This window comes from Balaenoptera physalus, assembly GCF_965194825.1.
Source record: "Balaenoptera physalus genome assembly, chromosome: 1".
Classification (NCBI taxonomy): Eukaryota; Metazoa; Chordata; class Mammalia; order Artiodactyla; family Balaenopteridae; genus Balaenoptera; species Balaenoptera physalus.
Genome location: NC_138882.1, coordinates 56,191,474 through 56,211,234, shown reverse-complemented (window position 1 = coordinate 56,211,234; position 19,761 = coordinate 56,191,474). Strand labels below are relative to the sequence as shown.

At 45.5% G+C, this 19,761-nt stretch overlaps 1 protein-coding gene across 1 annotated transcript in view; it reads right to left on the bottom strand.

Moving 5' to 3' along the window:
* Positions 1-19,761, bottom strand: part of ASTN1 (astrotactin 1) — a 328,474-nt gene that overhangs the window by 156,824 nt on the left and 151,889 nt on the right. The window contains exons 3-7 of the mRNA XM_082462335.1: positions 11,952-12,345; positions 10,396-10,542; positions 9,226-9,333; positions 4,546-4,695; positions 3,399-3,566 (exon numbers count right to left, since the gene is read on the bottom strand). Coding sequence (XP_082318461.1) covers positions 3,399-3,566; positions 4,546-4,695; positions 9,226-9,333; positions 10,396-10,542; positions 11,952-12,345 — 967 coding nt within the window. The remainder of the gene's footprint in view (positions 1-3,398; positions 3,567-4,545; positions 4,696-9,225; positions 9,334-10,395; positions 10,543-11,951; positions 12,346-19,761) is intronic.

Below are 19,761 nucleotides of genomic sequence, written 5' to 3'. Positions count from 1 at the left end.
AGACTTGAGGGGAGAATCTGTTTCCTTGCCTTTTCCACCTTCTGGAGGATGCCCACATTCACTGGTTCCTCAACCTTCAAATCCGGCAATGGCTGGTGGAGTCCTTTTCATGTCATATCACTCTGGCCTCTTCTGCCCGCCTCTTCCACTGTTAAGCACCCTTGTGATTACATTGGGCCCACCTGGTTAATCCAGATACTCCCCTTATTTTAAGATCAGTTGTCTAGCAACCTTAATACCATCTGCAACTTGAATTCCTCTTTGCCAGGTAACATAACATTTTCACAGGTTCTGGGGATTAGGACGTGAACATCTTTGGGGGCCCATTACGTCTCCTACCATACCTGGTACTCTGGACCTCTGTGCAGGTGACCAGTAAACACACACTTAAGTTTGAAACACGTTGAAAGGATGCCTGAGGAGAGCTTCAGGCACTGGAGGGTGCTCCTTTGCAGGGACTGAGCGCCTGTGTTTGTGTGTTTGTTTGCATGTGTGAAAAACTATACACGTGCACTTGCACAGTTCCACCCATCCATGTGGGCAGACCCCTCGGCATGGCTGGGAAAGCACATGTCCCAACACGATGACATTTCCAAGTGAGTTAGCTGGAGGACTGCAAAAATAACGTCGACTTGACTTGCAGCCAATGCCCACACTCAGCTCTTTGGAGAAAGGCTTTAGGATGGAGTGTGGGAGGCGATAAAGTTTCTTACTGATGAGCATGTGGGATGACCACATCATCCCAGGCACAGACAGAAGCAGGGCAGGAAGGGGGAGGGTTTCCAACCCCAGCATTAATGAAAATGGAAGTCCCTGCAGTATCATTTCTCAGCGGCTACCCCGGAATGAAGATGTCGCACCTTAGTTCTGCGGTGGGTTCTTATTTTTAATCTCCCTCCCTGGCTTTCCAGTTGGAAATTCATTAATTGTCACAGACACTGGGAAGTCACTAGCAGGGGAGGGGCTTCCCAAAGTCATTTTCAGTAAGGATTAGAAATGAGACATCCAGGAGGGATTGAAGAGGTGATGGGAGCTTTGTTATGGACAAGCAGGTTCTTCAGCTTCTGGCTCAGGAAACAGTGATGCTTAGCAACGGTGATTGCTTGAATAGTGTCACAGTGACAAATATGTTGGCTCTGACCTGTCTGGGGGAATTAAGCAACCCTTTACAATCCCACTTCTGCTCTGATTTCATGGTAGATAGAACACCGACTCTGCCTTAGGTAGCTGTGGGACTTCGGGCAAGTCGTGTAACTTCTTGGGGAATTTGAGCATTGACCTAAAGGAAGGAGGAGTTTATCTCTAAGACCCTCCAAGCTTAAAACACCAATCCCTCTTTCCACCTGTAATTCAAAGTGCTTCCTGTTCTTTAAAACCTCAGGTGAAGCTTCCAAGGCCCTCTGGAGATCACGTTTCTCTCAGAAGTAAGTTTAACAAGTGAGATGGTCCAGGGTCTCCTAATCCAAGTCAGAGGGGACCAGAGACTAGCTCAGTTGCATGGAGAGGCCCCACCTCTGAGACGAGCCTGCTTTTCTCTCCCGAGCCCACTGGCTTTTGGGCATGGTGCACGGCCCATCTGTCTAGTTTGGTGTTTGCCTGACAGCGTGGGAGGAGCAGCAAGTAAGCACAGTCTTAGATATCAGATGTTTAAAATGCTGTACTTTCTCCTTCATAGGGGGACCTAGAATCTCTGTGATGGGCCCTCGTAACAACAACTTTTAGACCTACAAAGGTGAGCTTTAGATGTTGCAGTTACCTGTTACTCCCCCAGAGAGCTACAGCAATGCACTGTAACAGAAGTAACGGCTAGATCTCTTGGAGTCAACCTCTACTAATATCCTTCTACCCCGGCACCTTAAAAAGATGCATCTGTGTGTGTGTGTGTGTGTGTGTGTGTGTGTGTGTGTGTGTGTGTGTGTGTGTGTGTGTGTGTGTGTGTGTGTGTGTGTGTAGGAGGAGGAGGGGCTGTAAGTGAGGTACAGAGAGCTGGAAGAGCTGACCCTAGACTCCAACCATGTTTCACTTGGGGATCTTAGACATCAGTACCTCCCCCTCCTTGGTTCTTAGGCATCTTACCACTCCTCTGGGAAGGAGCTATCTGTGGTACTGAACCTACTGGAAATAGGTCTTTATAAAGACTACCACAGAGGAACCCCTTCTACAATGAAAGGGCAAAGCAACGTGGGATGAAGGATCCATACTCCTGGATATCTTGGAGCTCAAGAAGCACTGAGAGCGCCCCAGTACATGCTGTGTATGAATTCAAACCCCCTCTCTCAGAGCAGCCCCAGCCCCCCTGGATAATATAACAGCCTGAAAGATGGCTATACCCTTTGACCTAGTCATCTCTCTTCTAAGATTTATCTGAATAAAATAACTTCAAACATGCCCTACATTTATGTGGAAAGATATTCATTTTAGTAGTGTTTGTAAAAATTAAAAATTTAATGCGTCTTAAATGTCAAATAATAGGGGACTATTTAAATGAGCTATGATATAGACATACAGTGGAATACCAAATGGCCATTAGAATTACGTTATTAAGGATTATTTAGTGGTTCTGGAAAATTCCCATGATAGAATGTTAAGTGAAAAAAATCAAGAAAACTCTACTGGACTTAGTGTGCTTACAAGCCTCTAAGAATCAGGCATAGATAAAAGATAGGAAGGGAGGAAAGACATTAAAATTTTAAAATTATTTCTGCAGGAGATAGAATTATAGATGATTATCATTTTCTTCTATAAGCTTTTCTAATTTTCCCTTTTTTTAAAATTAATTAATTAATTAATTTTTGGCCGCGTTGGGTCTTCATTGCTGTGCGTGGGCTTTCTTTTTTTAGTTGCGGTGAGCGGGAGCTACTCTTCATTGCCGTGCGCGGGCCTCTCATTGAGGTGGCCTCTCTCCTCGCGGAGCACCGGCTCTAGGCGCGCGGGCTCTAGAGCGCAGGCTCAGTAGTTGTGGTGCACGGGCCTAGCTGCTCTGCAGCATGGGGGATCTTCCCGAACCAGGGCTCGAACCCGTGTCCCCTGCATTGGCAGGCGGATTCCTAACCACTGCGCCACCAGGGAAGCCCCCCCATATTTTCTACAATAAACATGCATAAAAGTTTAGCCCCCTTGGCTGATACCCTGACTGGAGGGCACATGGGCTGTGGAGGTCATCCTGAGCTGATCTGTCTGGCCTGGGGCTACAGTTAGGAGGCTTCCAAGGCTTCTGCCAGAAGATGACCTCACATTTTAAGCCAGCCAGCTCAGGGGCTCAACCACATGCTGCCAGCTTGCACAGTCTTGGCTCCCAATGGTAATGGGTCAGTTGGGAGGGATGGCCTGGATTTTGAGGGGTAGTTGCAAGAGGCATGAACTCTGACAGTTACCCGCTGCCCGGTGCTCCCGCCTACCAGTTTCGGGGTCACATTGGTGTTCACAGGGGTCCAGGAGCCGCCGGGCACAAAGGTCCATGGCCCAGGGCCCACTGGAGTTCTGCTGAGAGAAGAGAACCACTTGGGCAGGGTTCAGCCAGTCACTGGCATCCAGCTGGCTCCCCTCCAGCAAGATGAAGCGGCTCCCTGCAGGGGGAGAGAGAGGAGGCATGTCCGTGTGTGCCCACAACACACACACACATTACTGAAGACAGACTGAGCGATGCTCTGCAGATTAGCCCCAACCCGAGGTCATTACTTCTACCAATCCTGGCCCGTCATGAGTCACAGAGCAAGGGGTCAGCAGATGGAGGCTCGGCCACCACTTGGATCTCCCGCCATATTATCCCCTGCTGCCTTGTCCCATCCCATGTCTACTAGGGTGGACCCAAGGGATACAGGGACAGAGCAGCTCTGTGATGGCCGTGGCACGGCTCCATCAGACCCTGGCAGTCATCCAAGGAACAGAGACCTGCTGCCTGTCTTCAGTTGCCATGAAATAAATAGCAGGCCCTCCAACACTCCAGATAGTCCCCACCTGTTTTCAGCCTTACGGCAACCAAGAGAACAGACATTAACAAGTCAATTAGGTGCTCTGGGCTTAACTAATTCAGGGACTCTCAGAATGTATATTATTCCCTCATTATATCAGGGTCCCCCTGGATGAAAGTAAATTATTGCTTCAGAGTTCTAGGCTCATAGCAAGTTACTGCAATTAGGAATTTCTCACCAGGCATATCAAACAGAAACGTGGCGAATGCTTAAACATTCTACTACTCCACTTAGCTTTTCCCCATTCAGAGGCTAAGAGAATCTTGGTGTCTATGTACCTATAGCCAGTATGTTCTGCATTTATCCACAAAGACAGGTGCTTAATTAAAAACAAACAGAAAAGGGAAATGGGCATAGAAAAGAGGATTCATTCTGTTCATTTTTTTTTTTTAACCTGCTTTCTGATTTCATCAGTGGACAATCTAACTTTGTCCTAAGTCTTTCTTATCCGGGTTTATGTTTTCCTCACTAATAGGTAACAGGGCCCCCTGGCTTGTCTGTATTTTCCCTGCCCACCCTGAAACATTCTTCTCGGGGGAGGGGGAGGAGGTGGCATCCTCAGGGGTGGACTTACCATCAGCGATCAGGTGCTCGGGGACGTGCAGGGTGATTCTGACAACGAGAGGGCAGCTGACGTGAGAGGAACACACAAGGCCGATCACACAGCTGGTGATGCTGATCAACGTCAAGGTGGTCTTATTCACAGGACTTCGGGGAGAGCCCACTGAAAATAAGGCAGAAGCGGGACACTTGATGGTAAAAATCTTGGTAGTGAAGGGCCATCTCAGCCTTTTGCTGCCCAACCTGGAAAACAGGGGAGGCAGCTGGCAAACCCAGACCAGGTGGGAAATGTGTCTAGTGCGTGAGCTCAGTGACTTTCACCCTCATGGAACACCATGTCATCGCCTGGTGTCAGAGGGGACTGGGCCACTGGTGGTCCTCAGAGTCAACAATGGTCAGCTGTGAGCGAGTCCTCTGCATGCCTCCTGGGCCAGGTCACAAGAGAAATCATAAAGGAGGGCACTGTCCCCCTCTACTCGCCTGGCAGGGCTCCAACCTCTTGCCCAAGGGTGGTGGGAATGCTTTTACCCCTACGATGGAACTCCCTGCACTTCCTATGGCTTTCCACAGAGGGCGCTCTCACAAACCAGCTCCTCCACTCCTGGGGCTCAAACTACCTCTCACCTACTCTGTGGGGGACAGTCTAGGGCTTGGAAGGAGGAAAACAAGGAACGTCTGCTCTATGCAAGTAGAAGATGTTGTCACACCAGAAGGCTCTCCCGAGTCCTGCAGTCCTTGGGGTTAGGCTATAAATGGAAGCTTAGGGAGAAAATATGAAAGCTGAGGGATAAGAAACACTTCCAAGTAGCTGGGGACAGGGCTAAGAAGGGAGGTTTTGGGGGTGTTTGTTTGGTTTTGGTGGAGAGGATAAAATGGTAGTAAGAAGAGGGACCTTTCACATGGAAACAGAACAGATGCGGGAAAGCAAGAAAGCAAAGCAAGCTGCCAACAAAATGTATGAATATTTTGGAATTTTCTTACAGTCTGTGTTAATATTTATTATTGATAGCAATGAAAGGCATCTATTATGGCTGACAACGTGCTAAGTGTTTTACATACATTATTTTAAATATTTGCTTCCTTACGATAAATCTATGAGTCTGTACAGTAACTACCCACTTTATAGATAACGAAAATAAGTCTCAAAGAGATTAACCTTATAGTGATAGTTAACACTTATGAATAAGTGTAATTACCTGTCAGGCACCTTACACCTGACATATCAGGTGTCTTACGTGTCTTATACCTGGGCATATCATTTAACGATGACACAGCCTGATGAGGCAGCTCCCACAGAAACAGTGCGTTAGAGAGACCATAGGGCATGTTCAAGCAGCTACTAAGGAGGGGAGCTGGAATCAACACACAGATCCAGTGAGGCTACAGCCCCTAGACAATTCACTATTCAATCTCTGGGTCCAGTGGAGTCTTTGCAACTACCGTTCTCAGGAACACGGGGAAAGATGTGGTCTATGGCTGCACACATCTTTCCTGGGAGCAGGTTCCCTGAGTGGGTGTGTTGGCAATAGCTGGGAGGGAGTGACTGCAGGGTGGCAGGCGGCCTCTGGATCCCCTGTCCCTTGCTACCTGGAGATTTTCTATTCACGTTAGTACCCTTTCAACACGGAGTCTATTTCCCACACTTACACATTTCTTCCTCCAGCCCATACCAGGCCTGAGCAGCGCCCAGACCCACCGCCCGAATGGCCCTCAGGCACTCAAATGCGATCTCCAAAACTGGGCTCTGCACCTCCCCTCCAGCCCTGCTCGCCCTACCACTTCCACTGCCCGGCGAATGGCACTGCCGTCTACTTGGTTCCTCAAGCCCCCAAACGCCATCATGTCTATCTCTTCCCTCTCTTTCATAAGCCACACCCACCCCCCCACCAATGCCATTAAATCATTTTTCATTTTGTGTCCAAAATTTCTCTTGCTCCATCCTCTGCATCCCTACCTCGGTCTATCATCTCACCCCTGGACTATGGCAACAGCCATCCACCCAGTCTCCCTGCCTCACCTCCCCCTCCTCTCACCTATCCTGCACGCTGCCTTAGAGGGATAGTTCACGAAGCAGAGCAGACCAGGGCTTTGCTCTTTAAAAAACCTTCAATGACTCCAACTGAAGTGTCAGGTCCAAGTCCTTCAGTCAAGGAAGATCTCCTGATCTTCCAGCCTTATTTCCAAAGCAGACCACAGGCTGCCCCAGAAGTTTGATTCTAGTAAACTATTTACTGCTCTCTGACTAGACAATTATTGTTTATGTCCCTGTGACTCTGCACTATTATTTCCTCCTCCACAGAATGCCATTTTGTCACCTTGTCAGCCTGGCATACACCTACTCTTCGAGTCTCAGCTCAAACAATATCTCCCTGTAAACACTTCCCTGAAACCTTCCAGAACCGATTCTCACTCATTCCTTGCTGTTCCTCCAGCCCTGTGCACCCTGCTGTTACAGCCCTTCTCACACAGTGTAGTCACTGTTTACAGGCGCTTGCTCTCCTGTGATGGCAATGACTTGCTGCTCTGCTTCTTGTCTCTCTGGTCCTTCTGCATCATCAACCCATCATCCAGCATCTCTACCTGACTTCAAAATTTCCAGTGGTCCCCTCTGACCTACAGAACCAAGTGCAAACCCATTAACATCGCGCATGCACTGGTCCTCTAGCCTGTTATCCAGCCCCATCCCTCCTATCCCTGTGTGCCTATATATTCAAATCCTGGATTACAACTACCACATTGAACTCCTTTTACTTGCTTGAAAATGCCACGTTCTTTTGTGCATTCAAGGCTTTGTATCTGCTCTTTTCCTCTACTGAAATGCCCTTCCCCTAGATTTTCCTCTTTCAAGAAATTCTATGCATTGTATATAACCCAAGCCTAATTATTTTCTCCCTTTTTGCCTCCTTTCGCTGCCAGGTAGAATTAACTGTTCTCTCTTCTGAGCACTCATTTTACTTTATTCATATTATTAAATTAAGCCTTATCATTGTGCCATGTTTTCATGTTTCTACTACTGATCACAAAGCCTGACCCATGGCGGGTGGGTTATAAAATTTCCTGCTGGCCTGATTGATGTATCCAGTTCAATTCAACAAACACTGGCAAGCATCTATTATAGGCAAAATCCCTCACTAGGCACTTTGGAAAAATAAATTAGACATGCCCATCCGTAAGAAGCTTACAGTCTAGTTAAAAGCAGTAAACAGTTGATGCACTAGGAGAGCTTGGTATTTAAAGGTAACAATTTTATGCTGCAAAGAAGCTCATTCTAATTCATTACTATAGATTTTCTTAAACGGGATTTTATTAAAGCAGAACCCACCCTGCTTTGCTGTGGCCTAGGGTGGATGGGCCTAGGACGACTCTCTGCTGTATATAAATATGTAATGAGGATCAAGAGTCAACATTCTCACCTCAGGGATACTGGGGCACCAGAGATTAGGCGACCCAGAGTCCCACTGATCTCTTGAGAAAAGTGGTGGAAAGAACCTTTGTACTGATAGCAGCAGAGCCTGCAGAACTGGAACTGAGGAATTAACAGGGCTTCCTTCAATCTCTGGGAAGAATTCCTCAGTATGTCAAGAACTCAAATGGAGGTGGGAGAGAGCCAAAAGGGAGGTGTCTTTTGAGGGGGCATTGGTTGATTATTGGTTGGGGAAAATGTTATTGACTATCACACAAGATGACATCACTCAAATACCCTCCATTGTATCTCAAGGGGCCCCTGTCTAAAATTCTTTAAGATGAAGTGCTGTAGAAACCCAAGGCTGCACTGTGGAGAGTTCTAACAGCAACACAATAGAGATCTCATAGTGCCTTGCCAGTCACCAAAAAGGCACATTTTAATATAATTAAGCCCTATGCATGAGGTATTGTTAACCCATTTAATACGTGAGGAAACCGAGGCTCAGAGATGTTGTTGTCTTTATCCAATATCACACAGCAAGTAAATGCTGAAGCTTTTTTGGTGCCTGGACACAGACCTCCCTCAGTAATGATGGTGAGACCACAAAGTCATAGGCACTGGTAGCCACAGCTGCAATAGCCACGCCTGAAGCCACTGAACATCAGGGTGGAGAGTCACAGACCGTGGCTGCGTGGAAGGACAACTCTATCAACACTGAGAAGAATGAACAAACCAACCTGGGCCCTGCCAGGAGAAGGGAGGGGACTTGGGCCCTGGGGGTCCTGTGATTCTGCTGGGCAGGGGATTAAAGGTCAAAAACCACTACACATGTTTTTCAGGCCACAGATCATTCCTCAACTACCCCACCCCCCCAAGCTCTGCCTCACTCAATCCCAGGATGGCTGGGTAAGCAAGGGTAAATATACTGTCCATTTTTTCACGTATAACACACTTCATCAACTTTATTTCCTGTGTCTAAACAGCAAAATATGACTCCCGAGGCTTCCAGAAGGAATTGAGAGTCTTCTGACCAAGAAATAGCCTTTCAAACAACTTGGAAACTTGTTTGAGAGTGCCATTATCTGGGAGAGATGATTCTCTGAAATTTTCCACTCTAGGCTCTTCTTTCTTCCTTAGGAGGAAACACCAAGTTTGGTCCAAGAATTCTTCCTGCGGACACTGGCTTTGGTCCACAGAGCCCCCTCCCCGACCCAGCACCTCTGTAGCTCCCTGCCTTCCCCGCCCCATGGCCCCTCTCACCCCACTTTGCCCCTCTATCCTTCCTACCTCTACTGCGCCTTCGGCTCCGCGAGGGGTCAGTGTAAAAGGTCAGCTGGGGGTCATTTTCTGCCTCTGTGCTAGAATCCCCTTCAGGGTTCAGGAAGGCGGAACCAGCTGTAATGAAAAGACAAGGGCAAAAGCAATGTCTTCAGTTTTGTCTTCATGACACCAAATCATTGGGCAAGTTCAAGAGGAAAACACGAGCAGGGTGACTGACAATCTGGGAGGAGTAGCCACAGGGATTGGAGCTTCCTGACACACAGATTTACTGGAGAAGGAGACCTTGATATGACAGCCATCACTAGAGCCCTACATCCACCCAGCCCATGCTCCTACTGAGGAGAGCCACCTGCCAGAGAGGACCATCGTGGACAGTACGTGGAAAAGGAAGAAAGGGAAATTTCCCTCATTACACGTCGTGATTCTGGTTGATAGAGGCTGGAATTATGTCCTAAGGGGCATATGTCTATATGTCTTAATATCTATGTTGTATTTTTTAACTGGTTCTAGGATTAATATATATTCAATGTGAAAAAGAGAAAAAAGAATAAACAGAAGACCCCCAAATGTTTAAAAGGAACAACGCTGGTGTCCTCTAAATCCTCCAAGTCAGAGAAAGACTCTGTTAACATTTGATGAATACACTCTCCATCTTTTTTCTGACACAGAAGCAGATAAAGGTTTTTTAAGTTCCCCTTAAAAATGGCATTCTGCTGTACCTTCTATTTTATAACCTCATTTTTCCCCATTTAATAGATGGGTGGGCAACTTTCCATATTAACAAGTATAGATCTATAGTATCATCTTAAGCCAGTGGACGGGAGACAGGTGTGCAGGTAGTTAAGCAATTCCCCACTGATGGACATTTAAGCTACTTCCAATTTTTTGCTCTTTTAAACAACGCTGGGATGAACAGCCTTTTACACACCTCTTTGCACACTTGTCCAATTATTATTTACTAAGGATAAATTCTCATTGCTAAAATGACTTGCTCAAAAGGTGTGCATACATTTAAATTTGTTGGTAAGTAACACACAACAGGCCTGTAGAAAGACTGCGACCAAACACAGCCCCTCTAGCCGTGTCAGAGAGTGGGGGGGGTCAAGGATATTAACGGCCCTGCCTCTGCTGATATTAAGGAAGCCACCTTCAAGCCCTAACACCGGACGCGGGTACCTCTTGCTTTGTTGTTGATCCTCTTTCTCTGGCTGCTGGAGGTGTGAGAAAGCAGAGTGGCCTGCTGGTGGTTGGCGTCCACGGGGCTGGTAGCAATGATGTTATCTTTATACTTGTTCATCAGCGACAGCTTGGCATTGTCGCTTCCTGTATAAGGAAAGGCCAAGGCAGAAACTTTAAGAGAAAAGGCCAAAGAAAGTGAGAGCAAGGAAATCTGCATGAACCAAGTAGATGGAGTTTCACAGAAACTGAAATATGAAAGCTTTAAAGTGAGAGACTGGCAGAGACTGAAATGCTTCTTTTTCATTTCTAGGGGACTACAGAGTTATGAGAGAAGGGGTGAAGGAAGGAAATCCAATTCTGTATTGATAGGGTCACCACGTGTGGCCGTTTGGTGAGATACAGACTGCAGATTTCTTTCCTTTGGTCAGCACAGAGTTTCACAGAAATTTGAATTTGGGCACATTCAGGCAGAACTTGCCCCCTCTCTTTCATCCCAGTCTGCTCCGTTCCCTATTGTCGACGTCCAGCTCTCTCACGTATTTGTGCTATCTGCCTGCTCCCTGAGTCTCTAATCATATGGCTACTTGGTGGGCTTAGCACTACGGCACGTGCTATGGAATATATGAGATATTGAAGACACATCCCCTAGTCTCAAGGAATGTCTAGACTTTAAATCTTATTAAGACATGCCTAGTCATAGGATCTTCTCTAGATAACAAGCAGAATGGAAACCTCTATGATGTGATTTCAAGCCCCACAGAAAGTCCACATATCTTAAGCAATATTCAGTTTCAAAAATGTCTTCTTCAAAGATAATTGGGCAGTTCCTTGAAGGATCATTGTCTTGGGGTTTTATCTACAGATAGGTGTTATTTATAGAAGTATGAGAGATAGGCTATAAATGAAAAGTACAGTCATTTCCTCTCTGCATTTTACTGACTCTGGTCTTGTTCAGCCACGTTAGATCCAAGTCTCTTCCACCCAGTGTCTCATAGACGCACAAAGCGTCTGAGGTCAAACAGTTTGATTGTATTCCTTTATTTTCTCTGAAGAAGTACATCCCTTGTAAAGACCACAGAGGTATGGGCAAGACAACACAACTAAAACACTCCAGGCCAAAGTCTCAGTAGTCATAGAAAAGAAAGATACCTCTGTCCCCTCCACTTCAATGGAAAATTTAATTGCCTGCACAAACATACTATATACAAAAATGTCACACACACACACGTTGATCTTTTCTGCTATATCCCTATTTTACTGAGGACTGCTCATTATACATGAAAAAGCCTCTAACTCACTCTTCTGTTGGATGGAAAAGTACCTCTACTTCCAGTGCAAAGTGGAAGTGGAGAGGGATCCAATTTACCCTTGTTCTTCTGATTTCGTACATTAGAAAACAGCTCCCATCATCTCAGGAAAATGCTTACGCTTCTTGCCCACCTGGGAAAGGGCACTGGCACATCCCATTATGTATGACAACCAGCCATGAAATTAGAAAACAGCTGTTCCCTACCCACTCCCTAGTGCCATGAGACAAGGACCGAGTCACCCACCTGGCGTGAGGTCCATCCCTGCCTTCTCGTTGCAGCCCTGCAGGGAGTCAAGGGTGCGGGTAACCTGGCTGGCGAAGTCCTCCCCTCCGTTCATGCACTCCCTCTGCAGGTGGTGGCGCAGGTCAGTGATGTCGTACTCGTAGCCATCCAGGATGGGTGTCTCCCGGATGCTCAGGGTGCCGCTGGAGTTGTGGCCCTGCACGCGGGCATTGCGCAGACTCTCCCGCCCGTGCCCGCCGATCAGCACAGAAGGAATGTAGTGAATCTCATTGGCAGCCTCAGCGCTGGCACTCTTCTGGGGCTGGGGGACCCGGCGGCGCTTGCACCAGCGCCGGCGAGTGTATAGGATCATCACAAGGCACAAGATGGACAGCAGCAGCGCTATCATGCCACCCTGGGAAGAGAGGGCAGCAGGTGGACACAGGAAGATGGGTGAGCTCGTCCCACCAAGGGGCCTCACCCCTCCCGCTGTTACGATCCACCACTCACCCATTAATTCATTCATTCACTTAGGTGCAGTAAGCGCTTATAGCAAGCATCACTCAGCAGCAAAGGGACAGTCTGCTGTGATCGGTGATCAGGGTGAAAGAAAAATGGAACTGGGATGATCAGTGCATCATTTCAAGTGATCCATGGTTGCTTCTGGCTTAGCAAACAATTTGAAGAAGAAAGAAGTCTTTGTGATTGTATATATGTGTGTGTGTGTGTGTGTGTGTGTGCGTGTGCATAATTTCAGCTGCAGAAATAAGAGAGAGGGTTTTTTTTAAGGCAGATCTGCTATATGTAAAGCTGGTTTCAGGCCAATTTTTAGCAGTGGGATGGCATCTGGTTTCTTTCTCTTTCATATCTTAAAATCAATCATATATAGATTCTAACTCTGCCTCCACCAACCATCAGCAAGTCCTATAAATTCGAAACCTCAGATTCTGTATAATGGAGAAGATACCACAGATTCCTCATCTGTATAATGGAAAAGATACCACTTACCCTCACAGGGTGGTGTAAGTACTAAGTTAGGTAACTATGTAACACATCTAATAGATTGTATCACAGGGAGTCAAGGCTGTCAGCCTAACCTTAAACGTCTCCATCAGAGTAATTGCCCAAGCAGGAGAAAACCAGAGACCCATCGGAAGAGAAGTTTACATCCATCAGGAACTTACAACCAAGTGTGCAGAGAAATCTCATCATTTGAACATGACTTTTGGGGTCACTGCTGCTTTAGGAGACAGGCTTCTCCCACTCACACAGTCCTGAGTGATGTTCCCATTCTTGCTAAGCTCAAGAGAAGGGACTGAGACCCACGTCGTCCTGGACTCAGAGGACGTTTCCTTCTGAACCTTCTGGTGCTCCAAGGCCATCCTCTGAGGCCATTACTTAAAAGCCTGAACACAGCTAAGTTGTCCGTCAGAGACAAGGATGCAGTGCTCAGCGAGGCTGAACGCCTCGCCTTCACGTGTGCCCAGGGCAGTGTTTGGAGGGAAGGGCTTACAAGCCCATTGCTGCACAGCACTCAGTGGGCATAAATCTTCCCATGCACAATCTGTATTCACTCCCTTTATTTTGGTCAATATCCCTCGGAACCTATTTCATTAGGTGGGCGTGTGCCAAATGGCTCTGCTCTCAGTCTTGGGCTTCAATCACTGCCACCCCATCATATAGGCTAGAGGTGAAAACCCTCTATTAATTCCCAGGGGCTCACCCACACAAGGCTGGGTCAAGATGATTCCCTTGAATATATTAGAGGGGGCTTTTTCCAGTCTCATAATAATTATATCTTAGATTTATAAAGTTCCTCTCCCTGTAAATTTTCCCATTTATCCTCCCTCTCCCCCATCACTGTGAGCAAAGGAGCACGTGCGCACACACACACACGATGTTGCTGCTTTCCAACAGGCAGCTCAGAGGAGCTGAGACAAGAAGTAACAGAGTCAGCTGTCAAGTGACCTGTCATGTCTGGTGGCTTTTTGGAGACACACACTGGCCTCCAGGTTTTCAAATTTTTCTTTTATCTGCATAACCCTTTCTCCTGGTGAAATCTCTCAAGTACACAGAAAGCGTGAATGTGAAGCTGCTCAGGTTACAGTGGGGGTGGGAGTCCAGAGCCAAGCATCCTAGGTCCCTGATAAGTGCCACCCCTGCTGCCCATGGTCCCTCCCTCCTGACAGCCCTGCAGACGTGCACAGAGAGCCCCTGGGGCACCTCAACAGGGCAGAACTGAGCCCTGCACCCGTTTGCTGAGAATGAGCGTTTGAGTCCAACCCAGTGGTTTTTCGGCAGACCCTTTATCTCAGAGCCAGACCCACTAACATTCCTTCATCCCAAATTGAAACTGCAACAATAGGTAATTAAGCCACACAGAAAGAATAACTTCCCGAGCCAGGGAAGTTGTCAGACATTGAATTAGGCAAGTGAAAGCTCGAGGTAATTTTATTCCCTAAAGAGCTGTAAGGGGGGCATAAACATCAATCTCCCGGGAATGGTTTAAGCACCATCCTTCCTGCTCGCAGAGAGGTCTTCAGGCGCCCCTTCCACTCTTCCTCTCTGATTCTCCTTTCAGTTGCTCACAACGGGGTTGTGATAAGATCCAGGCCAGAGGTTCATGCCCCATATTACACAGGAATAAAGCAATGACAGTGGTCTGTTAATGGGGCTTTTACTTTGTATCAGACATTTGCCCCAAATGCTCTACACTTTTAACTCTGAGAGGCAGGGTCAACTATTACCCCATTTTACATTTGAAAAGGCTAGGGCACAGAGGCTGAATAACTTGTCCAAGGTCACACAGCAAATGAATCATAGGACTGGAATGGGGCCAAATGACTCCCACTCCAGAGCCTACCTTCTTAACCACTAGGCTGCAGTCATCCTGAGTGAGCTTCGCACACTGGAGACATATACACCCTGGCATTTATCTCATGAATTGTAAGAGGACTGAGTAGGAGAATAGGGATAATTCCACCTGAATCCATCCTCACCTTTCGAAGGAAAAAGAGAAACTACTCAAAGTGCACATCTAGCTGACAAAGAGACACTGTCGTAAACAAAGGACCTTGCACCAAGCACCCACTCAAGCGTCCGACTCAAGGTTAGTAGGCAGGGCAAAGACAGCAGGTGCATTTCAAGGTCTCTGTGCTAAAATAAGACTGTGCCTCACACACCACTACATGCATGAAGGATACCATCAGACTCTCAATTTAGTTGAATTTCAACAGAGAAATCTGTGTTCTTTCTCAACTGTGAGATCCAGTGAAAATCTTTAGACACAGCCCCTCCTCTTCTGAAGAAATGAAGGCCCAGAGAAACTACAAAACTAGACAGTGTAGAACTGGTTCTACACCCAGATCCTCTTCCACTGCTCTCTTCATGGTACTGTTTTGTTAGGTTCATCTAAAGTCCCCTTTACCACGTAGGGGCCTAGACTAGACACTCAACTAGCAATATTTTATGCTAATTTTAAAAAAAATAACAACTCATAGGGAGCTAGAATACAAGTTTTTGTTTGGCTAAGCCAGCTCATTTAGCAGCTCTAGTATTGCTTTAGCAAAACATTCCCTCTGCTTAGAGTCACGGACTCCAGATGACCTCAGTTTTTTAATAATCAGTTACCAATAATGAGCTCCAGCCATTAGGTGAAACTCAGCACAGGCATATGAAAAAACATTCTCAGGCACTCAAGGTGTGGAATAGTCTCTCTGCATCTATAACCCAAAATGATGGTAGATGTCACAACACTTTGTTATGACTTACTAGTTGTGGACTATTATCGAAATAATAATATACATAAGTTATATAATATTAATTTGTAATACTATTTAATAATAATAATATGTTGTAATAATAATTTGTAAAATCACTACACACAAATCCCTCTGGACTGCTTATCTGCTCAATCCAGTGAGGAGGGAGTAGGTAGGAGAACTTTATGTACAGGGCCTCCACTATACTGGGAGAAGGCATGGGTGTAGCCACTTTGATAATGTTCCGTCTATGATGAGGACTCAAATCCAGCTCTCAAATTCGACTGCTTTTGCATTCCTGTGATAAACCACGGTTCTTTGATGTTACCATTATTTTCAACCCTTCTACTTCCATCGGAGATTTTAAGCAGTTTCAGTGAAATTCACAGAGGCTCTAGGATTTTTCTTTCAAATAACCTAATGAAACCAAGAGGTGGCAGATGAATGGAAAGAAAGCCTAGGCCAAGAAGGGCTAGGAGCTTCCTAATAATCAAGTCAAAAAGGGCAAGGTGAGTTCTTGTCTGACAATAGAAAATTTGTTGGTAAACTTATAGTTACCAAAGGGGAAAGGGGGGAGTGATAAATTAAGAGCTTGGGATTAGCAGATACAAACTACTATATATAAAACAGATAAACAACAAGGTCCTACTGTATAGCACAAGGAACTATATTCAATATCTTATAATAACCTATAATGGAAGAGAATCTGAAATAATATATACACAACTGAATCACTTTACTACACCTGAAACTAACACAACATTGTAAACCAACTATATTTAATAAAAAAAAAAAGAAAGTTTGTTGGGAGGAACAAACTTCCTCTAAGCATTCAACCCCATTCAAATAGACTTCCACCTGGCATGTGAATATGAGCATACTGACAAACGCAGTGGGCAATGTGATCTCCCAGGCTTTAAAGAAGTGCACAGGAGTTCTTCCTATACCTACACCTTGCTTTGAGCTTCTGCATTACCCTAGCTGTGTTCAGAGTATGTGCTTCATTTATGTGTTAACTTGAATTTTTATGGCAAAACAAAACAAACAAACAGAAAAACCATTAAGGTACATCTGGACCCAAGTGAGAAGTAACAAAATGCAAATTTTGAACATTAAAAAAATAACACTAGGGCTTCCCCGGTGGCGCAGTGGTTGAGAGTCTGCCTGCCAATGCAGGGGACACGGGTTTGAGCCCCGGTCTGGGAAGATCCCACATGCCTCGGAGCAACTGGGCCCGTGCGCCACAGCTACTGAGCCTGCGCGTCTGGAGCCTGTGCTCTGCAACAAGAGAGGCCGCGATAGTGAGAGGCCCGCACACCGCGATGAAGAGTGGCCCCCGCTTGCCGCAACTAGAGAAAGCCCTCGTACAGAAACGAAGACCCAACACAGCCATAAATAAATAAATAAATAAATAAATTTAAATAAATAAAAAATAACACTGACAGCAAGATATGCAATTGTTTTGCTCTTTATTCATCTTTTCATGAGTTTTCTGATTATTCTATTGGTTTTCCTCAAAACTGTTAAAATTTTTGTATCTACAAGTATGTTTGGGGTATATGAAATCTCCACATCTATTAATAAGATGCTTGCAAAAAATGGTATTTAAAAATATATTTTTCTTTAAAAAACATCAATAAATCATTTCTGCTGGCTTTAATAGAGATCAAACAAATGAAATCAGCTTTTATTTTCTCATGAAACTGACATTTTGGGCACTTACCTGAGAGAGTAGTATGAGGTTTGTGAGATAATTTGCAGATTTTGTAATACTTATGTAACAATGTTTTATATAGCACTGATGGTGATTGCTCAGGGATAGAAAGTTCTAGGCAGATTCCCCTTATATGCTCATCCCAGTCATGCAGGCCAACCACAAGACTGTCTCATTATCTGACCTGTGTATTCATCCCGGGTCTGGGTCATTCCTCACTCCCTTAGCTAACCCTTACTTGTCCTTTAAAGTCAGTTCAGTGACATAACCTCAGCCGATTCTTCCCTATATCACTGAACCACCCATAGAACCTTCCACATAACTAACCACAAGTACTTTTATCTCTGATTTGCTTGTTGATCTCATCTACTAGATTATAGACTTCATGAGAGCAGAGGATGCTAAGTTCCAGGGTCAATCCTAGTGCCTTCCATGAAGTAGGTGTTCAATAACTGTGGAAGGAAGGGTGGAAAGAAGGGAGGGAGGAAAGGAGGGAGGGCGGGAGGCGGGGAAGAAGGGGAGGTCAACTTTGAGTATCTTTCAATATGGACATCATCTATGTGCCTGCAAGCAAAGCTTATATGTCAGTTGCTTATGTGACTCATCCACTCAATTCATTACTCAATTATTCAACAAATATTTACTCACTTTAGCGAGGCATTTTTCTTATGGTCACTGTTATGCAGATACTGCAGTGAATAATAAAGGAATAGGTCCTGATCTCATGGGGTTTACATTTGAGTTAGAGAAAATAATCTCTATAATTTGGTTTTTAAAGCTAAACATAGGCACAAAAGGAAGATAAAAACAGATCACAAGGACTGGAAATAGCCTGCCATGACTTCTTTTCTTATAATAGAAGAAACTGTGATAGGTAAAGATATTTGGACTGGAGGTTATACTCTAGGTATAACCTATAACGTCAGGGGCCAGTAAAATCCTTCCATTATCCCAAATCAGTGTCATATGATCGGTAAATCCCAACAAAAAGAATCCATATTTATCAAATTTCACCAAAGTTTAGGGAGTCACCTGGGTTTTGTGAACCCTTGGCAGAGAAGTGGAAAAGCTGAGATTATGTTTCCAGCTACCATCTGTCAAGTGGCTGCAGACAATCAATCAGCTCACATTTCAGAGCTTAGCTTTGCCCTAGGAGTAACCAGAAGAGTGAATCTGAGACATAATTAATTATCCCTCAAAGCAACTGGACACACTGAATTCAAATTATATTCCTAAAGGAATTAAATGCTGGTTAAAAACTAAGAATAAAATAGACGAGTTTGGTGGCCTGTCACCTATTTTTCCCCAATAACAAAGCCCAAAGGTCTAGGGCAAATGTCCTCTCTCACATATGACAGTGATCATTTCTATCTCTCTCTAGCTTTCAAAGAAGACAGACCAAGAGGAGAAAAACTGTGTAAGCCCATATGGCAATGCTGCTCGCTTTCTAATCTAGATCCAAATATCCCACGGGTAGGGAATGGATGAGGTGAATAGACGATTTTCAAGGTCCCATCCAATCCTACGTTTCTCTGAGCCCAGTGGAAGACTATAGTAAGTTTCTAATAGCATGTAGGTCACCAATAAAATAACAGAGCTAACCAGAACAACTTTGTGCAAGTTGCACAGCCTCTCTGAACCTACCCCAGGCCTTCATCTATCAAGTGAAGTGATTAAAAGAAATGCACTGACTCTTCCAAATTGGAAACTTCCTGATTATAACACTGATACCTGTCAAACTGGAAATAGCTCTCAACTGGTAAACTAATTATGGAAAAAAATATTTGTGAGCTCTTCTTGCCCAGTAATGCCAGAAACTACAGACCAAGGAACTGATCCTTCAGAGGCAGGCTATCAACTCCAGCTAGCCAATGCAGCCCTGATAAGCAGACCCACCCGCTTCCCCAAAGGCACAATAGGCCTTGGAAATCAGAAGATGTCATCGAAATTGTATTAACACATTCTTGACCTTGAGGATCCTTTTACTGCCAGGAGTCCCTCAACTAGAAGAGAAAGCCCCTCGGTTTGCTCTTCTGGCAGATTCTCTTTTCTGTGGTGGCTGGTGAATAGAAATCCATTATCCTCTGCCCATCTCCTTCCCAAACGGAAGACAAAAGCTACAGGTTAAGCCTATTAAGTAGTGGGTGCAATTTATAAATTATTAGGAACATTACCTCCCCTTGGGGGTTTGCTGAAGTCTTTAATCGTGTGGAAATGCTTTCCAGTTGCCACAGGCCACCACGTTAATTAAGAGGCTTCAATATTCCTCTGGGGCTTCTGACGTGAATTGCACATCCCACTGGCAGGGGACAGACCTGCCCTGCCTGGTTAGCCTCTCACTGGAGCCTGCTGCCAT